This window comes from Notamacropus eugenii, chromosome 1, assembly GCF_028372415.1.
Source record: "Notamacropus eugenii isolate mMacEug1 chromosome 1, mMacEug1.pri_v2, whole genome shotgun sequence".
Classification (NCBI taxonomy): Eukaryota; Metazoa; Chordata; class Mammalia; order Diprotodontia; family Macropodidae; genus Notamacropus; species Notamacropus eugenii.
This window is the reverse complement of record NC_092872.1, coordinates 229,499,230-229,518,397: the sequence shown is the minus strand read 5'-3', so window position 1 is coordinate 229,518,397 and position 19,168 is coordinate 229,499,230. Positions and strand designations below refer to the sequence as shown.

At 40.7% G+C, this 19,168-nt stretch overlaps 1 protein-coding gene across 2 annotated transcripts in view; it reads left to right on the top strand.

Moving 5' to 3' along the window:
- The window catches only part of LOC140517115 (L-threonine ammonia-lyase-like), a 37,943-nt gene extending 19,115 nt beyond the window's left edge, over positions 1-18,828 (top strand). Inside the window, exons 3-11 of one of the 2 annotated variants that reach the window (XM_072628024.1) lie at positions 2,249-2,365; positions 4,974-5,215; positions 8,138-8,303; positions 8,696-8,792; positions 9,858-9,933; positions 10,059-10,184; positions 13,824-13,991; positions 15,367-15,424; positions 18,294-18,828. In XM_072628024.1, coding sequence (XP_072484125.1) covers positions 2,249-2,365; positions 4,974-5,215; positions 8,138-8,303; positions 8,696-8,792; positions 9,858-9,933; positions 10,059-10,184; positions 13,824-13,991; positions 15,367-15,424; positions 18,294-18,392 — 1,149 coding nt within the window. In that variant the 3' untranslated portion in view covers positions 18,393-18,828. The remainder of the gene's footprint in view (positions 1-2,248; positions 2,366-4,973; positions 5,216-8,137; positions 8,304-8,695; positions 8,793-9,857; positions 9,934-10,058; positions 10,185-13,823; positions 13,992-15,366; positions 15,425-18,293) is intronic. The other variant, XM_072628025.1, reaches the window with a different exon arrangement.
- Positions 18,829-19,168: the final 340 nt, after the last annotated feature.

The following is a 19,168-nucleotide window of genomic DNA, read 5'->3' as shown; positions in this document are numbered from 1 at the left end:
TTGAACATTAACTTTTATAAGACATTGAGTTCTAAATGGTAGGGTTCATTTTTATATCTGTATCTCTAGCACTTAGCAGGGTAATTGATACAGAGTAGATACTTAAATGTTTTTTCATTCATATTCATTCATTCATTCATTCATTCATTCATTCATTCATTCATTCATGGTCCTAACTGGTACCTAAACACAAAAACGAGGGAGGAGATAGTTTAGCAATTGTGCAATGGACAGATTGTAGAGGGGAGAGAAGGGAAGCAGAGAAGTCAATTAGAAGGCTATTATAATAAGAGCTAATGAAGGCATAAACTAAGATAGTCCTTATGTGATTGGAGAGAAGGATGTAAGAGATACTGTGGAGGTAAAAATGAGAAGAATTGGTAGCTGAATGGATACAGGAGGTGAAGGAGAAGGAAATGTGGAAGAGGACACTGAGCTGGAAGGATGGTGATACCTTCAACAGAAACTGGGAAATCTGAAAGAAAGAGGGTGGGACAGAGTCAAGATGGCAGAGTACAGGCTGGGACCCAGTTGAATTCTTCCAATATTCCCCTCCAAACAACATTAAAACAATTCCTCAAATCAAATTTTGAAGTGGTAGAGACATCAAAAAGGTCAGAGAGAAACATTTTTCCAATCCAAGACAATTTAGGTGGTCCACAGGAAAGGTCTGTAACACCAGGGTGTGAACACCAGTGCTGAGCTTTGGAGGTGGCTGTGACCGAAGTGGCAGCAGCAGCTTTGGAAGCTTCCAACCCATAGACTGTAAGAAGGGGTCAGACAACTTGTCAGAAAGAGACTACAGGAGATGTTTTGCTTGCAATGTGTTCATCTATTGCTGATTGGCAATTCTGTTGCCCCTACCTGGTTCTGGGCCACAGTTTCAGGGCAGAGAGGGACCTTCTGGTTAGTCACAAGGCAGCAGGAACCTAGTCAGAGTTCAAAGGCATTGAGGATCCCTAGTGCTTGTGGCTGTAGGGAAGCAAGGGCCTTTCATTGGTAAACCAGAACACAGACTGGGAGAACAGTCACTGCACCTCTTCCTGGATGATACCACCTTGGAAGCATCAAAAACTTTCAGTTTCCTCCTGAGGTTGTTTTCCTTACCCCCTCCCTCTTTTCCCCCATCCTCTGTGCTTTGGCTAGCCCTTATCCATGTTAATTTTAAGCTTCTTAAAACTTCTCCCATTTCCAGCTCCATATATCTTGTTGTTGAGAGCTATGTTCCTTTTTGAGTCTGGATAATTAATAGACTCATTTAAATTCATCTCCATTCAAATTGGTCCACTGTCTTTTAAGGGCCACCTACTGGTATAGCAAATCATCTTATGGCCAACTATGTTACTCATTCTAATTCATTAAAACAATGCTTTTCATACCTTAGAAAGGGACCACCATAGTTTGAACTAGTTTAATACCTCCTTTTTGGTTCCTCACTTTCTAGGATTAGGTTGGGATTGTATTTCAACTTGCAGTCAGAGTTCATCAGTTCTCTCTCTAGAGGTGGATAGCATTTTTCATGGAGTTCTTCCAAATTGTCTTAGAACATTATATTGATCAGGGTAGTTAACTCTTTCACAACTGATCATCATTACAATATTACTGTTACTGAGTACAATGATCGCCTCATCCTTCTCACTTTACTTAGCATCCGTTCATATAAATCTTCCCAGGTTTTTCCAAAACCACCCCCCTTGTCATTTCTTATAGCACAATAGTGTTCCATCACAATCATATGCCATAACATTTAGTTGTCCCCCAACTGATGGACATCCCCTCAAAATTCTTTGCCACCACTAAACAAGCTGTTATAAACATTTTTGCACACACTTGTCCTTTTCCTTTGATCCCTTTGGGATACAGACCTAGTAGTGGTATTGTTGAGTCCTTTTACACACACACACACACACACACACACACAGATAGATAGATAGATAGATAGATAGATAGATAGATAGATAGATAGATACACATATATATCTTAAGTATAACACTTCTTTCACTCCATCTTCTCTTCTGCCCAAGCTATGGAGCCATGAGGTTCTGGCAGGTTCAAGAAATCTAAACGCTATTCTCAGACACTATCTTGTTCACTAGCTCTTGTATGACCATCATTGATAGTATGTGGAAGAAGGAGGAGACCATATTGGCAAATAGGAGCTAAATATATTAGCATTAAATAAGCGAGTTTAGTTATTTTTAGGAATCAGCACAGCACAGCAGACTAACGATTTCCTTCCATCTTCAGTATTCTAGACTGTCCAAGAAATACGGAATGGAGCTCTATCTAAAGAAGGAGTTTCTCCAGTACACAGGCTCAGTGAAGGATCGAGGGGTACTCTGTCTCTTGGCCTCTCTCCATCCGGTGAGAATTGATGAAATAAGAGTTTGTCAGTAAGCATATTTAGAATGCTACAGTAGATTGGGAAGCTAGGAAACATGGATGGTGGGTGTGGAAATGAGTGATTGGTTGAATAGCCGCAGACAGATAAATGATGAAGTCTGTACTTGGAAATAGAGCATCGTGGTGTTTTATTGGGCATATCGGGTATTATGAATGCTGGCAGATGTTCCAGATATCCTCCAGATGAAAAAAGAGACCTTCCCCTACCCCATCCTAAGAGTTTCATCTTGTAATACTTCTCCCTGTTAATTTCTCCTATTTTTTGCTTCTTCCTCTTATGGTACCACCATATATATGTATATGCATGTGGATATATATATATGTATATACACACACACACACATAGATATGTATGTATATACACACATAGATATGTACATACACACATATAAATATATATATACAAATATATGTATATTACTCAGAAATATTTAAATTAGTTCCTGTTCTTTTTTTTTTGGTGGTGGTGGGTTGGAGACAATCAGGGTTAAATCACATGCCCAGGGTCACACGGTTAGTAAGTATCTGAGACTGGATTTGAACTCTGATACTTTTGACTTCAGGGTCAGTGCTCTGACCACTATGCCAACTAGCTGCCTCAAACTAATACCTGTTCCTGAAGTTTTGGGGTAGATTTTAAATATTAGGCTTAATTTATACTATCTTATTATAGTCTTGCTTTGATATCTAGTACCCAATACATTTTAGAAGCTGCTCAATGTAGTGAGCAGGGCAGCTAGGTGGTGCAGTGGATAGAGTGCCAGAACTCAAGTCAGGAAGACTCATCTTCCTGAATTCAAATCTGGCCTCAGACACTTGCTAGCTGTGTGATCCTGGGCAAGTCACTTAACTCTGCCTCAGTTTTCCTATCTATAAAATGAGCTGGAGAAAGAAATGGCAAACCATTCCAGTATCTATAGCAAGAAAACTCCAAATGAGGTCATAGAAAGTCAGCCATGACTGAAACAACAACTAAAAATGCAATGGGTAGAGTTGTAGATTTAGAATTAGGAAGACCTGGGTTCTAATCCTGCCTCTAATGATTAGTAATGCAAATCACTTTATCTCTTTGAGCCTCAGTTTCCTTCCCAATAAAATGAAAGAAATGATAATTAATAAAGTACTGGCCTTAGAAGGTGGTTTTGAGGATTGAATGAGATAGACATCTAACTTCCAATATAAATACTAGCTATTTGTATCACTTGACTACCTGTATTACCAAATTCTCCCCTGAATCAAAAAGTATGTGATGGGGAATAAAGTGTAAGATGACAGGGGCAGTGGGAAGGTTATGAAGGGTTTTGAACACCAGAGAGAGGGTTTGGTATTTGATTCTGGAAGTGACAGGGAACCATTGGAGTTTATTGAGTGGGGGAGGGTGGATGACATGGTCAAACCCTGCACTTTAGGAAAATGACTACTGGATTGGATTGGGAAGAGACTTGTACTGCAACAGTCCAGGTGTGAGGAGATGAGGGAGTGTACCAACGTGGTGGTAATGTCAGAGAAGAGAGAATATATATGAGAGTTGTTAGGAAGCTTAAATGTGCAAGACTTGGCAAGGGATTGGATATGGGGAAGATGGGAGAGGGTGAAGAATTAAGATCGACACCTAATAGTCTATGTGAAAACATTCATTTGGAACCCTAGTCTGGTCTAAGTATCAATTAATTTGATATGATTCCCTAAATGGAATGATTATAAGTTCTATATGTTAGATCCCAGAGCTGTGAGCTGCAGATTTTTTCTCTTGCTTAATCATAGGAAGCTAACTAAAAGTCTTCCACCCTTTGTTTTTCTTGTTATGGTGACCAAGCCAGTGTCGAGGAAGTGACTTAACATGGAAGGTCCTCCAACTTATTTTTATACCTCTGGACCCTTCTCTCTTGTCCAACATGAGCAGGTGACCATCTTATGACCATCTTATGACTCCTTTGTCAATAGATATGACCCATGATTTATCCAACCGGAGACCTTCCCCTGCTGACATATTTCTAGCTGATGCATAATTTTTGACCCCCAAAACATCCAGTGGGCTTCCGTATTTTGTGTAGCCCCCTCTAGAGTGTTTAAGTATCAAATTTGGTACCATGCCTTATAAAGATAAGGCCCTGGAAGAAGGAAACATCTCAGACTATGGAGAATGTTTGTGGTCCACTTCATTAAAGGGGACCATGGACCCTTTAATAAAGTGCCATGGGCTCAGAGTTCTGCCTCCATTTTTTAAATTGTAGGTTGGGCAATTTTAAACTCTACACCTGCGATACCCAGAGAATCTTAGAACAAATCAAGAACTAGGTAGTCAATAACCAAAGGAGAACAGATCCTGGAAAATAACACAAAGGAAGGATCTAAGGGTCAAGCCACCAGCATTCATAAGTTGCAGGATCCGAGCAGAATTAGCAAAAATTCCCTCCAGGATAATGAGTCCCTGAAAGTGGTTAGTGTGGAGCTCTTGGGTAGAAGTCACACCTGGTTAGAGTAAGGATGGAAGAATGGAGAACAGGGTTGCTTCTAAGAGGCAGGTTTTAACCCACTCAGAAGCTGACAGGGTTGTATGTTTGTACAGGACCAGCAGAGAAAGGGAGTGATTGTTGCTTCTGACAGCAACTTCTCCATGGCAGTAGCCTACCATGCAACTGAACTCCAGATCCCTGTGTTTGTCATCATGCCCACCAATACCTCTGTGACCAGGGTGAGGATGTGTCGGGACTACGGTGCTGTGGTGATCACCTTTGGTGGATCAGCCAAAGACTCACGGAGTCATGCCCAACAGCTAGCCCAGAAGAATGATTATCTCTACCTGGAGGAGTAAGTGGACCAGACCTGGAGTCTATCAGGCTTGTTTGGGAGACAGGACGTTGTAGTTATTTTAGAACCACGAGTGCTTTACTCTTTAGCAGGCAAGAGAATCAAGTCCTTTGCCCCCTTTATAAGAATATTTATTAGGTGCCCATTATATGCACAGAACACTGTGTTAGACAGTGGAACATACACAAAATTTATATAATAACACAGGGCTTTCCCTCGAGGAACTTACAATATAATAGGGGTAATAACTAAACTTTCATATTTTAATTAATCTGTGATCTGATCAATGAGCACAGTCACTCTCAATGTAGATCATAATCTTCTTGGTGAAGCCCCACACTGGAGATCTCTCTGTAGACCTTTTTATATTTAGTGGGAATCTGAGAAACTCTCAGGCTACTTACCTGTTATCACTTATTCTTACAATATGACTAGCCCATATTGTTTCAAATAATTTATTTTTAAAATGAAAATTTTTTTCAGTGAACAAAATCTACTTTCTCTACCTCCCATCTTACCATACCACCTACACACACAGGGAGAAAAGAAAGAAAAACAAAACCCTTATATGAAATATTCATTATCAAATAAAACAAATGGTCATATTTTTTAAAAAATGTCCCATTCCATACTCATCACTTTTGTGTTAGAAAGTGGATAGCATGCTTCATGATTTGTCCTCTGGAATCATGGTTAGTCATTGCTTTGATAAGAAATTTCAGGTCTTTCACAGTTGTTTATCCTTATAATGATGGTGTTACATTGTTTTTGTTATTCTCCTGCTTCTGTTCCATCCATTCTGCATCAGTTCATACAGGTCTTCTGAGACTTCCTTGAAATCATTTCCTTTACCTTAGTAATTTCTTTCGCCACAATAGTATTTCATAATATTGCTGTTTGTTCAGCTATCCTCAATTGATGGGTACACCTTTAATTCCCAAATCTTTTTTGCCACAGAAAGAGCTGCTCTCAATATTCTTATACATATGAGTTCTTTCCTCTTTCTTTGATCTCTTTGGGGTTTCACTCTAGTAACAGTATCATAATCATATAGCTTCTTGGTATACATTTTTTTACATGTTTCTTCTATCACTACTTGTACATACAATATACATTTTCATTTCCCTCTGAGTCAAACCACAGCTTTGATTCTTTGGAAATGGTGGTGTTTTAAGATTTTCAACCATACAGCACCAATGGGAGAACATATGTCTTAAAAGATTGGTTTCTGTCCCAGGGAGTCACTTGGTATCATTAAAAGCACTGCACTATTTCCTAATCCAACCCACTCTCTTCTAGTCAATTCTACACTGTGAAGCTGCCATATCTATCCCAGATTTGTTCTTTGATGGTTTAAATGAATGGGATTACTATAAATTTCATGTGTGGTCAAAACTTGGTTTAGGGTTCAAGGAGGTTTTTTTAAGGACAGGAGAAATTATTAAGTTCTGCCTATTTTCCCTATCATTTGGCAACAGATGTTCTCTAAGGGGTTGATTTTGTACCAGGTCAGAGGACACATCAGAAAAACAAAAGACAGAACACCCACAAAACTTATAGATATTAACAATGTTTAGTGAAGGACTTTTTATAGCCAGCTGAGGCCTCCGCTAAAGGATCAAAGACAAAAGATATTGGCATTTCAACTTTTCCTCTGGGCAGTAGATCGAATCTCTCCCCAAGCATCAGTGCTAAATCATGCTGTTCTCAGATCAGTTTGCGAGACACAGCCTCCACAAAGTGTTTTTTTGCTTGTTATTACAATGAAAGTTCCCATTTCTGACATGGATCAATGATGTTTTACCAGTTTCTCTCACTTCCCAAGGATTCTAGAGCAATGACTGTTTGGGAGACAAGGTGTTACTTGTTGCTTTCACCCCCTAACCTAGCTTGGTTAGAGTTATGTGATCTCTACATAGCTGCCAGTCTTTCTAAGGCACGTAGTTTACTGTGCCATCTCTTTGTTATAAACTCTTCAAGGGATTCCTACTGCTCTTAGGATACAATACAAATGTTTTAGCCTGGAATTCTAGGTCTTCCCCAATCTGGGTTCTTCCAAACTTTCTAGCTTGATTGATATTACTGGTACAAACACTTTCCATTCTGGTCAAATTGGGTTAAGTTGTCCCTGAGTTCAAAACTCTTCCCTCCATACATTTATAGAAAATCATCCCCGCCCCTAGAATCTATTTTTTTCTCATCTCTGAAAATCTTTGAGACTTGTTACTTTCTCTCTCTGTTGATCTTAGGGTCTCTTTCCTTTGCGAAACCTTCCCAGGTCCAAGAAGATTGTTAGTGTTTATCTACCTTAAATTACTTTGTATTATAATTAGATGGAGTAAAGCTATGTGGCATAGTGGATGAAGGTTAGAGTGGGAATGAAGAAGACCTAAGTTCAAATCATGCCTTATACACTTACTAGCTTGGTGACCCTAGAAAAGTCACTTAATCTCTCTCAGCCTGTTTCCTCATTTGGAAAATGAGAAAAATAATAGCACCTACCCCATAAGACTATTCTTAGGATCAAATGAGTTCACATATGAAAAGTTCTTTGTCAACCTTTGTTGCATTCAGTCACATCTGACTCTCTGTGACCCATTTGGGATTTTCTTGGCAAAGATACTGGAGTGGCTTGTCATTTCCTTCTCCAGCTCATTTTACAGATGAGGAACTGAAATAAACAGGGTTAAGTGTCTTGCCCAGGGTCGTACAGGTAGTAAGTGTCTGAGGTTGGATTTAAGCTCAGGAAGACGAGTCTTCCTGGTTCCCAGACAGATGCTCTATCCACTACACTACCTAGATGCCCCTACTTTGCACCTTTTAGGTACTTAATAAATGTTTATTTAATTTATTGAACCAACTCCCAGGAGTCAAAGGTGGAATTTTTCTTTTTCTTCGGTCTTATCTTCTGTCTCCCTGCAGGGAAGACAATGTCAAGTACCTCTCTGGTCTGGGCACTATGGGACTGGAAATCTTCAGGCAGGTTCCAAACCTGGATGCAGTGGTGTTCCCTGCTGGAGGCCCTTGTGGACTTCTGGCAGGCTCTGCAGCTGCACTGAAGCAGCTGAACCCACAAGTCTCTGTGATCGTAAGTTCCCCCCTCCTCCTACCATTCCTGGTTTTACTGTGAGATTCAGTGGCACTTATACAATCAGAACCCAGCATGCTCTGACCGCCCATGGCATAGCTGATTAATCTCTGGGTGTTTCACTGGCAAAGGAAAGAGAACATAATGTGGATAAAACAAAGAAAGGGCCATGCAGAAAGTTGAAGCTGGTAGTGGCTTTGAGATCATCTCTTCTAAATCCCTCCTTTGACAGATAAAGATGAGGTCTAGAGAAATTAAATGCTTTCCTGCTTCTGCATCTCAGCAAGGATGAGAACCCAGAATTCCAGATTCCTTAGTTTAATATTTTTTTCCAAAGAACCACACTTTTCCAAAGCTTTTCCAATTCTCTTGATACCATTCTCTTTCCCCAGGGTGTCCAGCCTGAGAGTTTCCCTGTCATAAAGCATTCTCTGAAGATGAGCCATCCGGTAGAGAGCCAGACCTGGGGTGGTCACATGTTCTATAGAGGTAAGAGTCCTTCTGAGGGCCTCAAGACCTTGATTTTACAAGGACCCTACCCTGGCTCCTGAATCTGTCTCTTATTCTCCTGTCTTTCACAGACCAATTAATTAACCAACAAGCATTTAATAAACACCTACCATGTATTAGGCATTACACTAAACTCTAGGATTGTGATGGGGATGGGGACTTCAGCAACCCTGTCATCTCTACGGTATAGGTGAGGAAACTCCTATCAATGCGAGTCAATGCTTCATTTGCAACTCACAGTCTCAGAGCGTTGCCCAGAGTCCTGAGTTGTGATAGGCAGTATATACTAGAGGTGGAATTTCAGCCAGGTCTTCCTGGCTTCAAGGTTAGCTCTCTGACAATGCTGCTTCCTGGAGATACAAAACAACAATGAAACAGTCCCTGTCCTCAAAGAGCTTATATTCTTTCATAGGTTTCCTATTTAATTATTAAGCTTTCTGTTTGATTTGGTATTATAGCTTAGTTAATTCCCAGTATCAATTTACTTCCTATTATACTTTCAACTTTGCAGAAACTCATAAATTCCAGTCTATTCCCTAAGAACCTGTCTAGAGGGGTAACTAGGGTAGGGCAATCAGAGCTTTGTCTTGGGGCACTCAATTTAGAGGGTGCACATTACTTGAAATCTTAGAGCAATAGTTAAACAGTAAAGCTTAGTGCCTCAGTGTCACAAGAATAGTTAAAGCTGAAAGTTTTTAGATAATGGTCCTAAGGATCTTTCCCTTTAGCCAAGCTAGTGCCCCATTTTACAACTTTCCCAAGAGCAGCCTCACACTTGTAGCCCAGGGGTTACACTAACCTGATTCCTTCCACCCAAGGGGTAGCATCCTAATATCTTTCTTCCCAATGTAGGGCTTTTTTTTTTTTTTTTTGCTCTTTTCCTTGGACAAGGGCTACGGTGCTTGACAGAGAGAAGAAACCCCCAGTTTCTGGCTTTGCCCCATAATCTCCCTGCCTCTAAAGTTAGCTGCGGTTTTGCTTAGTGGAACTTTGGGAGGGAATTCCTTAACCTCAGAGCATATCACTTTTTTTTTTTCTCCACAGACCTGAGTGAGCCATGCTCCAGGAAAAATACCCTGCAGCTGATGGGGGAACTTGTGGACAAGATTGTCACAGTGACGTATGTTTCCTAGATAGTTCATATGTGTAGCGGGAGGGGTACTCAATGCTTGTAGCTATTGTGGAGGGAAAAGGTGTCTTGTCTCTTTTGCTCATTTCTTTAGTGTTCATCCTTCCTTCTGACAGGGAAGAAGACATTTTGATTGCCATGCTGAGGCTGCTGGAGTATGAGAGAGCCACAATCGATGCAGAAGGTGCCATTGGTCTAGCTGCCATTGTGGCTGGGAAGTTACCAGAGTTAAAGGGCAAAAGGTACCTACTGGATAGACTAAGTGTGGGACAACCTGTTCATTTGTAGTTGTTTACATGCTCTGGCTGAGTCCTGATGGCCAGCATTTATTTGCATCCAAATCAATATTTATTCAACCCAAGACACTGGGAGGTCTGTGGGAACACTTACTCAAAATAGAGCTTGCCCTCAAGGATTCTAGATGGGTAGAGGAGATAAATTCATGTCTGCTGTTTGTTCTCTTCCTCTTTCTCAATGAGGGTTAAGTAACTTGCCTAGGTCACACAGCTAGTGTCAAGTGTCCGAGGCCATATCTGAACTCAGGTCCTCCTGACTCTAGGACTGGTGCTGTCTCCACTTCACCACCTAGCTGTCCCGCTCCGGTTTGTTCTCTCAACAAATACTATGAACTTTGAAACTTCAAACTGTGATCTCTTTGATAGGATCTCTTATTGTGGAATGAAAAATTCTCTTTAAGAGACTCTAGGGCAAGGATGAGTCATGGGAAAAGGATCCAGCTTGGGAAATGTGCTCCTTCTCCAAACAGGGCCAGATGATTCCTTCTTGAGTCAGGCTTAAGTTTTTCTCTTTTCATTATAGATCTTTGCTAATCTCCAACCCCTGGCTCAAGGCATTCATTCCTCTAAACTGAATGGTTGGTTCCTTGGATTTAAAGATCTATCACACACAACCAGTCGTCAATGACCTTAGCCTCCTTTTCTTCCATTATCACCTACTGATGCAGGCGTCTGCTCTCTCCCTTAACTGGCCAGCCACAGGTGCTATTTGAGGCATTCCTAAAAGGTTTTCCTTGAAAATGTTTCTTCTTTCTCCCGGCTCCAATGTTGCCAGAAATCTCCCAGTTAGCAGTGGGAGGCAGCTAGGTTGCACAATAGCTAGACGCAGTGGCTTGCAGTCAAGATGACTTGAATTCAAATCTTGCTTCACCGACTTAGTACCCAGGTGATCCTGGGCAAATCACTTAAACTCTCCTAGCCTCAATTCCTCATGTGTAAAACTGAGAGAATAATAGTATCTAATTTACAGGTCATTTCTAGGATTAAATGAAATAATATCTGTAAATTGCTTGGTAAACCTTAAAGCACAATGTAACTAATGTTCTTTTGGATCAGATGTTGGCCCATCCCTTCATCCCCTTAATAAAATACAAGTACTCTATAGAAAAGATAACACACCCAGTCCCAAACACCTCAGTGGGATGGACTTAAGCAAATGACTCTCTTGTTTGACAGGAGTGACCCCTTACAGCACATGGGATCGCTAAATGCTAGATTGGGAGGTAAGGTGGGGAAAGGAGATCCAGGGGGAGAATGAAAAGGAGGAAAAGGCACAGAAGAATTGGGAGCTCCAGAGAAAAAGTTCGCTTCCTTTATGATTGTACTAGGTTTGGGGTATACCCTTGGATAGTATAATGTGGGCAGTGAACTTTGACTCATGGGCAAGGGAAATATAGTCAAATTCTGGAGAGCACCTCTTAGCTGGAAGAGCCAGATGAGGCTCATGGTAAGTTATAAACTCCTCCAGGAGCATGACCGTTTTGGGTCTTTCCTTCTATATCCCTAGTGTCTTGCACATAGTAGGAACTTAATAAATGCCTATTTGAATTATAGATTATCAGCAGGCTTTTCTGGATTATTATTGTTGTTCTAGGCAGGTTCTGTCCTGGGACAATAGTGAATATTAATTCTAATGAGAAGTTTCTTTCATTCAACAAATACTAATTGAACACTTACTGTGTGCTAAGCATAGAGATACTATATATAAATGAGCAAAATAAAAAAAATTAAGTGTAGGCTAAGCGATTGAAAAAAAACTTCAAAGAGAAGGAGGACTTGAGACTTGAGAAGGAGGTTTGGGAGGATGGGTAGAATTTGGACAGGCTGAGATGATAGGGGAAGACATTCTAGCCCCAGAAGTCACAAAGGTTGGAATGTGCCAAAGGTATCGGGAAGAAGGTGGGGAACTCAGTCTTGTCATGGAAAAGAAGGACCACGAGATTATAGAAGTGAAAGTATCCTTAGAGGCTCTTGGGTCTAAACAAATAATTTTCAAGAAGAATTGTCTTGATTTCTGGAGAAAGAAAAGATTTGCCTGAGGTGGTAAGAGGCAAAGCCAGGCTCTAATTTCAAATCCAGAACTCTAGACAGGAGAGTTTAGATTTAACCCACTGCTAAAATTGAGAATCTCCACTTTGCTTGATGAGAACAGGACCTGTTTCACAAATGTTCTTGGGAAATCTATTCATTCCCCTGTCCAAGAGAGACAGTGGTGACTCATTTCAGCGATTACAGAAATCTGTCTTAGCTGAAGCAAGCCCGGCAAGAACTGAACAGTCTAGCATAGAGACAGTTAGCTCCCTTTCTGCATCCAGCCAGCAGACAACTAGGTCATGTGAAAACTAACTTTGCTGGCAAGTTCACTGTCTGCATTCCAGGGGTGAGGGAGGAGGGGTAATTAATGAAAAATATACCAGATGACTTGATATAGAGACTTGTCATCTTGCTCTTGGAGTCAAACTCAGTAAACAAGGGGTGGTCTAGGATGTTTCAGAGTTAGACCTTCACTCAGTGAGAGTCTAATGGCTGATTTAGGAACAGTTCATTTTAAAGTGCTTAGATCAGCCCATGCTTGCTCTAAAATGTGGTAGAAACAAATACGCTTACTTCTTAGGCCATTGTCTTATTTGTACTATTATTCAATAAACATTTATTAAACTTCTGCTATGTACAAGTCACTGCAGGGTTGGGAGAGAGGTACAAAGCTCTTGAGGGGGTAGCTAGGTGGCACAATGGTTAGAGCACTGTGCTTGGAATAAGGAAGACTTTGAATTTCACGAGTTCAAATCTGACCTCAGACATTTGTTGTGTGATCCTAGACAAATCACTTAACCCTGTTTGCCCCTGTTCCTCATCTGTAAAGTGAGTTGGAGAAGGAAATGGTAAAACCAGTCCAGTATCTTTGCCAAAAAACCTGAAAACAACAGCAAAGTTCTATACCCTAGAACTTAACGTCTAATAGGGGAGATAGATAAGCTATAGATACAAAACCCAATAATACCTAGCAGAATGTGATTACTGTCATCAGAGAGGTATAACCAAGTGCTACTGGAATTCAGTAGAACAAAGGAACACTTTTGATGGAATGAATAAGGAAAGGCTTCATGATGGCTTTTGAACTGAGCTTCAAAAGTTGGCTTGGAACTGTATTGTTGGAACTAGAAGAAAGGCTATTCCAAGTAGAGGGACAAACCATGGGGGAAGAGTGAGAAAGTATGGGATATGCATAAGAAATTATGGGTAGTCCAGTTTGCCTGACACATGAAGGGTAGTTTTTGAAAGGTAAGGAATCACATCATAGAAAATCTTGAGTTTGGGCTCATATTCCAATTATAATTGACCAATATCAACCATGAAAAGCAGTGTGGGACAGTGGGTAGTGTGCTGGGCTTGGAGTCAGGAAGACCAGAGCCTTTGGAACTTAACCATACGACCATGTACTATAAATCACTTAACTTATAGGCAATTGAGCAGTGCCTGAATCAAATTATGATGATCTAAAGATCATTAAAAGTACTCATCATTTTTAGAAAGGAGTCCTAAATTGACATCAAGGACTTCCCCACTTACTGTCTCCCTTTGCAGAGTGACTGTGGTCCTGTGTAGTGGAAACCTTAGCCTGACCCTCCTACAGCAATGCATCCAGAGGGCCCTGACCTTGGATAGCCGAACTTGCAAGTTCTCCCTCTGGCTGAGTGACAGTGCGGGGGATATTGCCAGGCTGCTGGAAATCCTGGACCGAGAGGCAGTAAGGTAATTGCAGATGCTGCTCTAGATGGCTGAGTACCCTAGTCAGAGACGGGGCAGGGGGATAGGATACTTCTCTGAGAAAAGAGAGAAATCTAAGGGACTTAATGAACAGATGGGAAAAGAGAGGGCGACTTAAGACCCGGTGGGGAGATTACGTCTCAGACAGCTCAGATTCTACCAAATGGTTTCACCTTCTTCTGATGAAACTACTGTGCAAGTTTCTGGGGAAAATCTTGATTTCTAAGTCACTCGTTAGGAATAAGGAACTGTTTGTACCCTGAGGCAGTTAGAATCTCAAAAGGGTTACTTTCCCACCCAATTTAAAATTAAACTCGACCTAGACTTTAGAAAGTACTTTTGTTTTGCCTGCCTTTGGGCTAGAGGTGGCTAAGATCCTCTGGCTGAAACCGTTTCTTGACTTCAAGGAATTTACCTTCTACTAGGTCTATGGGTGTTTTCTGAACACTTTGGAAAGTTGATGGGTGGACCCTTGGTAAAGCAGGATTGAATTGGGAGGAGATGGTTTTCCTTTGGAGAAATGATGACTTTTATCATGCCCTAGGTTAAGTAAGGGAAACTGAACACTTGGGAGCATATTTTAAAGTTTAAGTCACTCTTCCAAGAAATAGAATCTACTTAGAAACTGAGCCTCTGGCAACTGTAGGGTTGGATTTTGAAGGAATGAGGAGAAAGAATGAAAACAAAGGAGCTGGAAGAAACCTTAGAGGTCATATAATCCTATCACTCTTATTTTAAAGATGAACACCCTCAAGCCTTTAGACAAAGGAGGCATTATCTGAGGTCATACAAGTAGCAGAACTGGGATTTAAACCCTGAAGTCAATGCTCTTATAACTGCCATGAAGAATTTGCAAGGGTCCTTTTTTGAGGAGGTCTGGAAAGTATTCCTGGCTAGTGGACTATGGGAGACACCACTACAAGTCTCTAAATTGAAATACAGATTGGGTGGATCAGACATATAATGATGTAATGGAAAGAGCATTGGTTTTGGGGTCCAGAGACATCAAAACAGACATTTCTGACACCCCTACTTGCTACTAGCTGTGTGACTCTGGGGAAATCATTGAACTTCTCTGGGTTCCAGTGGCTTTCCAGCCCTGATAGTCTATTCTACTTTGGGTCATCACCTTATAGATCACATTCAAAGAAAGACAGGTGGTTATTCCGTTGTGAAAGGTACTATCAACTCTGAAGTAGGAGCTATGACTGTGATGTGACTGGCAGTTTGAGGACAGGGGAATGAGATGGTACTGTCCCCTGACTATTGCCTTAGTCAATGCGTAACAGTGACTGTCCAACCAAGAAGAGGTATGGAACACCATAGTATATTTCTCCTTGTGACTCTGCGTATCTTTTAGGGTGCTGGATGTTCAGAAGGAACACGGGTTTGTGACCTCTAAGCTCTTCATGACAAAGGTAAGAAGGATAGCATTGGTGGGCATCCTAAACATGGGAAGTGCTTGCCAAGAGGTCACCAGTTCAATCAAGTGACAGAAATCACACCTCCAAATCCATTGTGTCTCGATTCAATCCTGCTATCCCTAGGAGAAAGGGTCCTTGACTTAGATTAGATGACCTGGATTCTTTTATTTTTTAAGTTTAAACCATTTTCATATCTTTTGTTTTTAAGTTTCACTTCCAAGTTTAGCTTGAAAAAATATGTATTTAAGAAGGGGAGGGAGGAAAAATCTAAGCTATATGGAGGTGATTATAGAACACTGAAAAAAATAATTATTTAAAAACCATCAAAAATATGTATTTACATGCATGTGTATATATGTACATGTGCATATGTATACATATATGTGTATATGTCCAAATATATTCTCCTGTCCCCTATTCAGGGGATGATCCCTTGAAACACAATGAAAAAAGAAAGAGAAAAGAAGGGAAAAAAAATCAATAATACTAGCAAACACTTCAACCGAGTCTGACAATATATGTAGTGTTCTTTACCCACCTTCTGCAAAGAAGGGGGAGAGGTATATGTTCTTATTTCTTCTAAAACTAAATTAATCATTATAGTTAGACAATGTTAATTTTATTTATTGTTGCTGTTGCTTCCACTGACATCATAGCCATTGAGTATATTGTTTTCCTGGTTCTGCTTATTTCTTGGGCAGCAGAACTAATCTACACTAGATCAGTTCACATAAATCTTCCCCTGCTTCTCTGAATTCTTTTATAGAGATGACATAGTAATATTTCCATAATATTTATGTATCACCGTCTGCTTGGCCATTTTCTATTCCATGTTAGTTGACTGTGGGTGACCTTGGGCAACCTCTTTCCTTTATACTACATTGACTCCATTGGTCCAAGGAAGCCTCTTTTTCATAAGAGAAGAAAATGAGCAGGAGAAAGTAAAAATTTCCCGTTAAGAGTACTTTTTCCCTTGTTGACTTGTCTGGTTAAACATAGCTTTAAAAAGCTTCAAAAAATCCCAGAGCGGGGAAAACACCCAAATTTGATTGATATTTTCTTCTGATAGGCTGTATAATAAAATGGGTCACATAGGGACAATATTTTATTATTTCTCATACTTACAAAGTCAGACATATAATATCTGCTTATTATTTTCAGCAACTTTATGGATAAAGTACTGGGCCTGGAGTCAGAAAGATTCATCTCCCTGAGTTCTGTTCTGGTCTCAGACACTTGTGTGACCCTGGGCAAGTCACTTAACCCCTGTTTGCCTCAGTTTCCTCATCTGTAAAATAAGCTGGGAAGGAAATGGCAAAATGCTCTAGTATCTTTGCCCAAATAGGGTCACAGAGACTTGGACATGACTGCAAATGACTCAATAAAACAACAAAAACATGACACAAAGAAGGAACATTGTTCACCTCATTACACTGTCCAAAAAAGTGATGCACAAACTAATACTCCAGAGGAGAGTTAATAAGGGAATTCATAAAAATTACACTAGAAATAAATGGAACAGAAAGTGAAGGAACAATTGAGTTTCTGTAGAATGTTGCATCAGTCCATTAGCATTATCAGAGCTTTCTTTTTAGTAAGAGGGGCAGTTGAAAGCTACTCTTGATATGGTGGAAAGAGCTGAGCTACTGAACCTAGGTGTGCATCACAGTTCTAATCCAATATGACCTCAGACAGGTCCCTTATACCTCTTTGGGCTTCCATTTCCCCACTGGTAAAGTGATGTTATGTAAGATTCCTTCAGCCCTAGACGGGCTTGCTTTCCTCCTTCCTTGGTGGCCTCCTCCTCTTTTCCTCTGTATCAACAGTTTGCAAGTTGATTTTATTTCTTGGAAGAGTCCTAGATACGGATTCTATGATTCATAGCTTTTGAAGATTGGCAGCCTTCCCTCACAACAACGCTGGGAGGTCAAACAACCCCCATTTTACAGCTGTAAATTTTACAGATGGTGGGGCTTGTACTTGAACCCAGATCTGATGACTCCTACGACAAATCATGAGAAAGTAATATTCTTTCAAATCAGGAAAACTTTTTCAGCTCTGACTAAAACAATGACAGCAGGAAATGAGTGGCAGTGGTCTTCCAAGTTATGATCACACCAGGCAAAATAGGGTTCCCTTGCCTCTCCTCTCTTTTTCAGCAGTCACCAGCATCATGATCAAATAAGAGTAAATGGATACATTGTATTGTGTGGAGCAGCACAGAAATAAAAGAAACAGGATTATCTTGGAGAGATAAAAGGAGAGGCGAAAAAATGTAAGGAGGCAACATGGGCTAGTGTTTATACATGAAAACTGTGAGGCAGAAAGAATGTTAGATTTCAGGGGCAACTGGATGATTAAGCGAATAGAAAAACGGGCCTGCAGTTGAGAAGATGTGAATTCGAATCCAGTCTCAGACACAAATTGTTTGACCCTGAGCAAGTCACTTAATCCTTATTTGCCTCAGTTCCTCATCTATAAAATGGGAACCACACTAGAGAACGAAATAGCAAACCACTTCACCATCTTTGCCAAGAAAACCCCTGTGTCACAGTCAGGCACGACTGAACAACAATCAGAAATGTTTGATTCCAGCCCCTCCTTCCTTGAAAGACTTCAAATCCCCTCGCCAGTGTGTGCCTCAGTTTGCTTCTCTAGAAAATGGGGAGAGGAATGACTAATGCTCTATCCCAGATACAAGACTCAAGTATTTAATGCCTTAGGGACAAAAGGATAATGGAAGCGTTTGGTATTAAGAAACTTGGCCAGCATGTTCAAGTACACTAAGACCCTGCAAGTGTCCAGTTAGACTTCCTGGCTGGGTTTATGACCTTGGATGACAAACCTCTCCCCTCTCCTCTAGGTCACCTGTGTTGCTGAGACTAGAGACAAGCAACAAGCTGCCCAGCTCCGAAGTGCCCTCTTAGAACGCTATCCATCCCTGGAGTGGATGCAGCAGTGAGGGGGAGTTACATCCCTAACACTGGTTGGGGAAGAATTTTTATCCATCCAAAGAAGCCCCTATGGTTGTAGTCTGACCTGTTGGGTCAGAGTGGGAGGTGGGCTTGTGAAAGGCAGGGGCAAAAAATGCCCTGAGGGAAAATCTGTAGAGTGTAAGTCACAAGAATTCAGACATCACAAGGTTGTAGAGTGGGGAAGCACTCAGTTGGGAGTCACAGGTGTTGGGTTGTAAATGTGGCTGTTACTTACAACTTGTAACTATCCTAGGAGAGTCCCAACCTCTGGGCACAAAATTCCTGATCTGTTAAAATAGTATTTAAGATCTCAAATAAGATTGGACTACACGTGCAAATACACATTTAAATTCTTACAGCATCCAATTTAGTGCTCTGCCTACAACAGAAGCTTAATAAATGTTTGTTGACTGAATAAATGAATGAGGTTGTCTGTAAGGTCATTGGAAGATTTTAAGTTGTGTGGGAATTCTAAAATTGTCTGATCTGCAAGAAAAACCACTGAGGCAGAGCTCTGAGCCAATGATACTTTATTTTAAGGGTCCATGGCTTCCACTAATGAAGTAGACCCCAGATCTTCCTCATGATCTGAGATGCTTACTTCCTCCAGGGCTTTAGTTTTATAGTGCTTGATAATTCAGACAATACAGGTGGAACAGACCAAAAATACAGAGTCTTACTGGTAGATAGACCTTGCCCTTGACCCTCTACAATGAGCTCCCCTACCTCCCAACTAAAAAGTATACTTGGTGATAGAAATTCT